Source organism: Penaeus vannamei, chromosome 9 (genome assembly GCF_042767895.1).
Source record: "Penaeus vannamei isolate JL-2024 chromosome 9, ASM4276789v1, whole genome shotgun sequence".
Lineage (NCBI taxonomy): Eukaryota > Metazoa > Arthropoda > Malacostraca > Decapoda > Penaeidae > Penaeus > Penaeus vannamei.
In genome coordinates, this window is record NC_091557.1 from 36704769 (window position 1) to 36714768 (window position 10000).

Genomic DNA, 10000 nt, shown 5'->3' on the forward strand with positions numbered 1-10000 from the left:
ATAATATGTTTGATACATTTTTATATTTTAAAAGTTGGAAAAGAGCAGATAGAAATAGAAATGGCTTGTGTTGGTATATCTTTTAGAGTATAAATGTAATCAAAAGTTTAAGATACATATATTGATATCGATAACCAGAGAATGTATCAGGTGTTTATTGCTTGTTATATGTCTGCATGAATTTGTTAAATAAGATAGAAAAGTATATAGAAAGATGAATAATGGTTACTATATCATGAATTACTATTTTAATCATACAGATGTGACCTACTTCAAATTTGACACTGTCATAAAGTTTCCTAGAAAAATATAAAACAGATATTAAAAGGTCAGTTTAGGAATATTTTGTGATTGGGGATTTCTGGCACAGGCTACATGTATAATAACAACAGCATATGATAATGATAAATCAATGGATTTTGAGAAACTTTTAATATAGAATTGAAAATAAGAAAGCCAATCTGAACAGATATTAATACAGCAGTTGTCAAGTCACTCCTTTATTTGTTTTCTTATAGGGCAGGAAGCAGTTGCTAAGAGTCACTGTCTTTACAAGTGTTATTGATTCCCTTGCATGTTTGTGTGAATTTATTGCAACTAAACGAACAGGTCTTAAAGTTTTTGCTCATGTTGTATATATTTTGTCTTCAATTTTTCAGCTGGCAGAGGTACATTTAGATTGATACCATTTTGAAATGATTGAAATGAAGTGAAAACCGTGAAAGCAGGATGGCCTCAGCAAAGCAGGGACTATATGTTGTGGTGTGGGAGTGGGAAAACAAGCAGGTATGTTTATTTTTTATCATGGTTGTAAATAGAGAACTTATCTTATAATTCATATATAGATAGATAGATAGATATGCATGTATATATATATATATATATATATATATATATATATATATATATGTATGTATGTATGTATGTATGTATGTATGTATGTATGTATGTATGTATGTATGTATGTATGTATGTATGTATGTATATGTATGCATGTACATGTATGCATGTATATGTATGTATGTATATGTATGTATGTATATGTATGTATGTATATGTATGTATGTATATGTATGTATGTATATATATGTATGTATATATATGTATGTATATGTATGTATGTATGTATGTATGTATGTATGTATGTATGTATGTATGTATGTATGTATATGTATGTATATGTATGTATATATATGTATATGTATGTATGTATGTATGTATGTATGTATGTATGTATGCATGTATGCATGCATGCATGCATGCATGTATGCATGTATGTATGTATGTATGTATGTATGTATGTATGTATGTATGTATGTATGTATGTATGTATGTATGTATATATGTATATATATATATTATATATATACATATATATATGTATATATATATATGTATGTATATATATATATGTATATATAGGTGTATATAATGTTATATGTGTATATGTATATATTTATATGTATATATATGTATATAATGATATATGTGTATATGAATATATATGTGTGTGTGTGTGTGTGTGTGTGTGTGTGTTTATGTATATATGTATGTAAAGACAATAAATAAACTTATATAACTGTAGGCATGGCAAGTATTCTTGCCATGTGGAGATTGGCTTAATATGATGTATGGTCATATCCAAAATTACATTTAAGCTATGCATTAGAACATTAAGTAAACATTACCAATATCAGTAGCATTTTAAGATTCCAAGTAAAAAAAGAAAGAAAAATAAAAGAAAGGAATAGTAATGATAATAAGGATCATCTGTATAAGCAAAAGTAAATAAAACTTTTAAAAACAACAAGAAGTAAACCAAATTTTTTTTTCTCTTAGCGACGATGGAGGCCATATCCGCCAGAAGTTACACAGTTGCTGGAGCGAGCCCATTCAAAGAACTTGCGCTCGGCATTCTTGGGAGATTCAGACCCTGCCCTAAATAATTACTCTGTAAACCTTTCAACAATGCAACAAGAATGTAAAGTAACAAGTAAGTCTTTACATTTATTTGTGATAATAGGTCAAAGTAATATGTACAATAGGTTCTGTTACTTGTTTTACTTAATTGAATAACCTGATAATTATCATTGTTATTACAATTTTTTTAATTTTATTATTTTATTTGACATACATTCAGTATCCAAATAAGTGCTGCTCTTTGGGATTTTGCCTACATGTTTTATGGGCTCTTTAAGATCTAAAATGATTTTTTAGAAATGGGTTTAACCAAATGCTAACTTGTTCTTTTTGTTCCAGAGGAAATTGTAAATGTGAGAAGGAATTTTTACCCACAAAGTTCACCTGCTGGTCAAGGGGCTGTTTGGCAGTGGTCAGGAGATAAGCCAGGAGACTGGCATATGTATGACATGTGTGTTCAGTGTGTCATAGAGGAGTCATGGGGATCTGTAAGTATTTGATTATATATTTTTTTCTTCTGGTTAAAAGCAATATATTGTTTATGAGATATGCTAAGAATTATAAGAAATGTATTCTTAAAATGAACTTTGCACATTTTTTTCCATACATTCCCTTATACTAATTCCATTTCTCTACAACTAAGGAAGAATAGATTTGTATAAGCAGGATAGCCTCTCTCTTTTGATATAGTCTTATGATTTGTTTACAAACATTATGAGTATTCTGACTTCATCTTTCCAGGGCGCGCAGACAGTGGACTTGAGTAAAGCGTATCCGATGTGTCCTTATGTTATAAACTTCTGTAATCTAACACAGGTATGTTTTATGAATTTTACTGTTGTGTACTTTCCCAAGAAAGAATATTAATGGAATTTTTTGTAAGCAAGTTGCATTTTTGTTGTTATGGACTTTCCCAAGAAAAATTTTAATTTATGAGAATTTTTTGTAAGCAAATTTTATCACATGCGTATCTTTTTTGTAATGAGTAGACATACTAAAGATTAATAAGTATTTTTTTAGATAGTAGAATTCAAGATTGTAGTACTACTAAAATTTACTCTCTGACTGTATGCAGGTGATATGTTTTACAGTGATTTGTGTAACAATGAACAATAATCGCTTGATTAGTTTGTATTGCCTTAAAAGAAATAGTTACAGAACCTTGGGAAATTATATTCAGTAACTGATGTTATTACTCTCTGCAAAGCTTGCTACCCATATTGTTTTTGTGTGTGATTTACTTCTTAGTTTCTCTGTTTATTTTATGCCTTTATGATTTTTGTTTATCTTGTATTACAAGAAGTCTTTAATATTACAGCCCTCCATGGTTTGATTTATTTATCTGTATTTTCATGAATTTTGTTTTGAAACAAAATTTTAATGTAATTGATGCATAGTCAGCAACACAGTTTAGAGTTATTGTGAACGGTGATTTTCTTTTCAGGGGCTGTTTGTGTAGTCAGTGGGTTGATTTATGTTTATAGTTGTGGTAATAGTAAGGAAGGTCCATGCTGTTGGGTTATATATATTTATATATTTTTTTTGTAAAGCACAAGATCATTTGTGTCCAGTGCTCAGCATTTTTTCCGCTCATTATTGGTGAGTGAGCATAAGACATTAGTTGTTTGCAATATTCAGTGTTTTAATTATTTTCAGATGAATAGCCGTACTAATTTTATCCGGAGTATTAGGCGGGTGCAGCAGGCATCTTATCCTGTAGGGAAACCTCCACAGCAGTCACGCCAAGTTCAAGGTAAAACACTATGAGTAACCTATAAGTCAGTAAATGTAAATTACATGAGAAGAGTATGAAAATATTTCCTTTTTCCTAAATGTTTTGTCAAGGAGAGAGGTGAAACTTCTGTAATGAAATAATTTCCAGGAGCAAGTTCTAGTACCAACAATGCTGCAAGTAACAACTGTGGCAGAGTTAGACCTGGCACAAGTTCTGGAGTTGATAGGCCAAGAATGAGAGGGAATCGTGGAGATGATGACTTCGCTTTAGCAGATGCCAAACCACGTAATTTTTTGAACAAGGTTTGTTTATTCTTTAATTTGAAACCAGTATGCAAAAGTACTAACTATTGCTATTTCAGAGTAATCATTATGTTTTAGATGTACACATGAAGTAATTTATTACAGCAGGAAGTCTTTTTTCAGTCATATTTTCTGTGTTTGTAAATGCTTTGTCTGCCACTTGTGAACCTGGAAATGATAGGTGTGCTGTGCTGGTTACTTTGGAGTTATAGGCAAGAAAGTTATGCATATGTATTTGCTGAGCTATAAGATATATAAAAGAGCAGAAATATTGTGCAGCCAGTGCATCTTTATCGCCAGTGTGGAAGCTAGAACAGAAACACAGAAGACAGAAAGCGTAAGAATTATGGATAGGAAGTCAACTGCCAGTGAGTTCTAATTCACTAAACACAAATATTCCTCTTTTGTGTAAGTCATGGTAATAGGAACTTCGTAATACAATGCTATCAAGCAGCCTGATGTCAAGTGTATTGGAATTACTGCATACAACATAGTAGATATGTTCATGTCTATGAACTTGTCAGTGTACTTCCCCAAGCAGGCAAAGCGTACACAAACACTTCTATATTTTTTATATTATTTACTCTAATAACTATGATAACACTATAAAAACATTCACACAAAGACCAAGGAAAATTACAAACACCAGTTACCATTTACCTAGAGTTGTCAGATGTTTGCAAAATATATTACACAATAGTTTTGAATCTTGCAGGTTTTCATAATCAAAATGAACGAAGCATTCCAATTCTGTTCTGGTCAATACATTGATGGTGGTCAAGCCATGTGTAAGTTCTATACTTGCAATGATATTCAGTGTACAATCAGTTTAGATTAGTAGTTTCTCCCTGTTTCTTGCTCGATAATAATATTCCATTTTCTTTTGCTAATGTGCGGACAAGGCACTGGGGACTGACTTCTGATATACCTTAGATATACAAAATTCCTTTTTTGCTTCATGCCTTGTATTTTCAGTACGTATGTAGAGAAATGCGCCTCCAAAAGTCATTGAAAATCAGAGATGGGTAATTTAAGCAGATACATTTTATAAGCTGATATATATGAAGGTACCAACTTTCCTCTCTGGTCGACAAATCCAAGAACCAGGAATGCCAAAATTAAGAGAAATCCAGGTTGACAACCACTTAAATCCTTCCTCTCCACCGGCTTTGTTTCTGTGAGATGTGAAAGCTTAGATTTCTCTCAGTGGCTGTGGATGATGGGCAATATTTGCTAATTTTTTGTGGTTTTACTGTGCTCTTTGTTCTTGCATTCCCTGTTGACTAGATTTATGGGTTTCATTTTTATTTTGTTATCGTCTGTGATGATTTTTATTTCTGCATTAATTTCTTTTCTCTTCTTTATTGTCCCTTCTACATTTTAGACAAGCACAAGGATGGTTCTCCCTTCTGGTAACCCATGCTTGATGTAGAGGTCAATGTGTCCAGTACAGTGTTACTGGTCTTAGTCTTTGCCTTCCTCTTTTTAGGTGTTTTCAGTAATGGATATAGTTTTAAGTATGATTCCCATTTGTATCAGCTGTCAAGGCATCCCATATGAATTTTTAGTTGCTCTGGCCATGGAATTATCAAGTTCTGCAGTTAGTGGTTATATTTTTTAGTAGCTCTAGCCATGGAATTATCAAGTTAGTGGTTGTCTCTTGTTCCCCATCACTTCATGATTTGGTCCAGGTATCTCAGTTGTTTGCCTCACATTTTGTTCTTGTTCTTGATAGTATGAGCATCTACATTGCATCTTGGTTTTATTTTGGTTGTTACATAGTTGAATCATCCTCATTCTGTGTTCTCATTTTGTGTTCTCCTAAATTCTCAACGTGCCCATCAGATGTGGAAATGTACTTAAACCTGCCCATCATTTGCATATATATGCTTAAATGCTTTCGAGCCTCAGGCGTTCAAGGTTTGAAAGTCTTTTTTTAAATGGGCTAGTGAGTTCATATAGCTAGTTTAAGATTAAGTGTTACACTGAGCTCATCACAGATGTTTTCCTTGTGATGATTACTGTTCTTCATCAGCAGATCTGGTACACCTGAGCTGGTTCTTAAGTTTGCATTGTGCTGCTCTGTTTTCTTGTTCTGTTTTTTTTAGTTAGTAGCCAAAACTAGACTAACACCAGGTGACAAGACATTTGATGGTTGGAGAATGCTCTTTTCGTATGTGAGAGGGCATTTGTATAGATATTTTGCTAGCACTGATCATATTTTGCAGAAGCAGAGTTGAGTGGTTGGAATTTGAACAGATTCTTGAGAGGATTTTCTCTTATTTGTGTCTTCTCTGGTTCATGAATATGCTATGCATAGAGTGGACACCTCTAATAAGGCAGTCATACCTGATGATTATAACACTAACACTAGACAGTTGCCTGAGTAAGAATTGAAATGAAAAGACATGTGCTTCTTTTTTATTTAGAGCCATCATTAAGATCTGGTAATACTGAGATTAAAAGCTCTGATTATTTATTGTAATTGTATAATTGTATGATGAAAATTGAATCTTTTGGGGAAACCAGGAGAAGCACTTTGCTGGAAGACAAATTTTGTATGCAACTTAGGCAAGAAGCTTGTAGATCATTGTCAAGTCACAGTGTATGCCATTGCAAGGCTTTTTGCTACTGCCTTTCCATATTTAGGTTAAGAGCTTTCACACTGACCTTATTCAGTGAACAAAGCCTGAAATCCTTTCTTTTCATACAATAAGCTTTTACACTTTAACCTTGGATATCAGGAAGGAATATATATATATATATATATATATATATATATATATATATATATATATATATGTATATATATATATTTATATATATATACACCCAGTTCTTTGTGCTTTTAGTTTATTGATTTTGTTTAAACTTGAGTGCTTATTGATAAGAGTCAGTTACTAAGCGTATCTTCTTTTAACCCCTTCAATCCAAGTGATGTGACCAACATGTCATGAAAGAATTTGGCTTGAGGGGCTGTTGAAGTGAACATCGGTAAAAATGCCTGCGGGCTGGGTGATTTCAACTTGCTGTCATTCAAGGGGTTGAAATTATTGGAAGAAATGCTTGTATTCATGCCATCAGTATTGTTGTTAATCTTATAACTATAATAATATTATCAATAATGATATTAACATTGAGGAATGAGGTAAACGGGTGTTTCCAGATGGGTCTAGTAATCGATTCCTTGGTGACTAAACACTTGTGAATCCATTTCTGTGTAAACAATATTGATAGAACTAAAATGCACTTGACATTAACAATAACCAGCACCAGTGGATTAATCTGGAATGCTCTTTCATCTAGCTGGCGACAAAATACAGGCACACTGTACACCTACAATTTTTTACACTCACTCTACACTCCACAAACATGAAATATCACTTTCTATACATGTGATATTTTGGTTGTACATCTTGTGGCAAGGAGGCCTGAGATAAACAAGATTTCTTAATTGTTGTGAGGTACTCTACTATTGGGGAAAGTCAAAAGTCTCTCAGTGCTAAACTGTGCTAGAAAAACAACAGTCATTTTCAAACCTGTTGTTACATTCTAGTTTGGGAGTTTTGCCATTTTCATAACTTATTATTGATCTGAAGTATTGTATACTTATAGATATGTGTTGAGTTACAGGTGTGTATGTGCTTGCTTGCTTTTTATGTGTGTACCTAGTTTTTAGCTTTATATTACTTTTGTTTTATGTTACTTTTATTTATTTTTTCATCTTGCTTTATGTGCTATACTAGATGTTTGGACGTGGAAATAGTGGAAACAGTGGACCAAATGGCACTACCAAAGGTGGCTCATTGAGTCCAAATAGTGATCATAGTAATGGTCGCGGTGGAATGAATGCATGGAATGGCAATAATTGTGCCAGTCCTCCAAAGCCAATGCCTCGCACCACACTGTCATCACCTGTGGCTAGTAACCCTCCTGTGCCCAAACCCCGAACTAGTGTGCCTTATTCTAAGCCAGTGCAGCATCAGCATTATCACCAGCAACATGAAAAGCAGCACCCTCAGCACCAGCAGCATCATGAACACCAGCACCAGCACCACCCTCATCATCACCTTCATCATCAGAATCAGCTCCAGAAACAACACCTTCAGCAACACCATCACCAACCCATGCAACAGCGTCATTGTCAGCAGTATCCAGACGACAGGGAAGATTGGGTTGACATGTCCAGGATATTAAGGTAAGATAGAGTTTCATGTATTACGCCCTTAACCCACTGGATCTAGAGGTTTCACTGCCACCACATGGCCCAAAATACCAACATTAGACTTTCTTGAGTGTGATGGTCATGTCATCCAGATCTTAGGGGTTGATATAATGCTTTATCAGCCATTGTTAGTATACATTGAGAAAAAAGAAACAATTAGAATTAAATAATTGCAGAATGCTGAAAATATGAATGCCAGTGCATTTTTTTATTATTATAATGTGGTCAGTCACAGATGTCTTTAGAAAATCTGCACAGTTTGATAGGAAATTATATACATTTTTTTAATGAATTTCAGAAACGATTCTGGTGTTGGAAGATTTGGTTCTAGCCACACCCTAGACTCTGACTGTAGCTCAATGCAAAGTGGGAGGCGTCCAAGTTTAGACACCATATCTACGTATTTGTCTCAAGATTCATGTAATGTGGAGGATGATTCCAGTCATATGGCAAGGTTCCATAATCAGGATGAAAGCAAGTAAGTTTTATAATAGTGATAGATTGATAGAAATGAATGCTTGCATCACTTAAAAAAACAAAAAACAAAAAAAAAAAAACATAATGGACCATGCATATTCCTGTTGTCAAGGATCGAACTTGATATGAGTAGGGATGAAAGAAGTTGTTATGCCAAGGCCATAAATTTATATATGGTCTACCACAAGATAGCCCTAAGATTTGGAAGTAAGATACTTGCTAGTAAATTGCTTGATGAAATTGAACTTTTAGAAACTATACTATAGATTGCAGACATTTTAAAAAATAGTTGAAATTAAGTCTTTCCATAATGTTATTTGGTGATTGTTGGTATTTGAATGTTCAATAATTTAGTTATGGTTTGGTAGCAAATTTCTTTAGTTTAATGTATTTTGTGTTCCAACTATCATCACTGCATTTGTTTGGAGGAGAAATCTTTGTGGGGTGAAGTAAACTTTGTTCCGTGAACTGCAAATAACATTGTAACTTTACATATGAAAAAGATATTATTGCACATTTCTCGTAATTTTCCCATATGAGTTCACATCCACACCTATATTTTCATTCATGTCCATGTCTATATCCACATCCAAATCCATTTCCACATCCACATCCACATCCACTCCCACTCCCACTCCCACTCCCACTCCCACTCCCACTCCCACTCCCACTCCCACTCCCACTCCCACTCCCACGCCCACGCCCACTCCCACTCCCACTCCCACTCCCACTTACGCTTACGCTTACGCTTACACTTACACTTACACTTACACTTACACTTACACTTACACTTCAACTCACACTTACACTTTAACTCACACTTACACTTACACTTACGCTTACACTCTCACTCACACTCATGCATGCACCCATCAATAAACAGAATTAAAGGCTTGAGTATTGATTAGATCACATGAATTTGTAATTAACAAATTTTGATATGTATACATGTATATCTAACTCTTTGTGCACTATACACATGAATGTATTTGCAGATTTGTACAGGACCTTATACAAGTTGATGGAGCTGAAGAGAACATGGATGATGATGTCTTTGATGAAGATAAAGAAGTCTGTGAGGTAATGAGGGGTGGAGCTGGACAAATATCGCCTGCGCTGTTGCATTCAACCTCACCCATACATTCTCATCATGTGCATCATCAACGCCAGATGTCACACAGCCAGGTATCGTCTTCAGTTGAACTTTGTTGTAGGCAGTTAGTGCTCTGGGGATTAATATTGTTAGGGGGTTAGATAAGATATGCACATGGCATTTGGTAAGATATGCACATGGCATTTGGTAAGATATGCACATGGCATTTGTATTGTCTTTTCTTCACA

The 10000-nt window shown here is 34.0% G+C and overlaps 1 protein-coding gene across 6 annotated transcripts in view; it reads left to right on the forward strand.

The window, feature by feature from the left end:
- Nucleotides 1-10000, forward strand: part of LOC113817191 (probable E3 ubiquitin-protein ligase DTX2) — a 22548-nt gene that overhangs the window by 1846 nt on the left and 10702 nt on the right. For 4 of the 6 annotated variants that reach the window (XM_070125688.1, XM_070125690.1, XM_070125691.1 and 1 more), the window contains exons 2-10: nt 660-786; nt 1840-1993; nt 2260-2408; nt 2662-2736; nt 3577-3673; nt 3803-3957; nt 7704-8155; nt 8481-8660; nt 9655-9844. In XM_070125688.1, coding sequence (XP_069981789.1) covers nt 730-786; nt 1840-1993; nt 2260-2408; nt 2662-2736; nt 3577-3673; nt 3803-3957; nt 7704-8155; nt 8481-8660; nt 9655-9844 — 1509 coding nt within the window. In that variant the 5' untranslated portion in view covers nt 660-729. The remainder of the gene's footprint in view (nt 1-659; nt 787-1839; nt 1994-2259; nt 2409-2661; nt 2737-3576; nt 3674-3802; nt 3958-7703; nt 8156-8480; nt 8661-9654; nt 9845-10000) is intronic. The other 2 variants (XM_070125692.1, XM_070125693.1) reach the window with 1 other exon arrangement.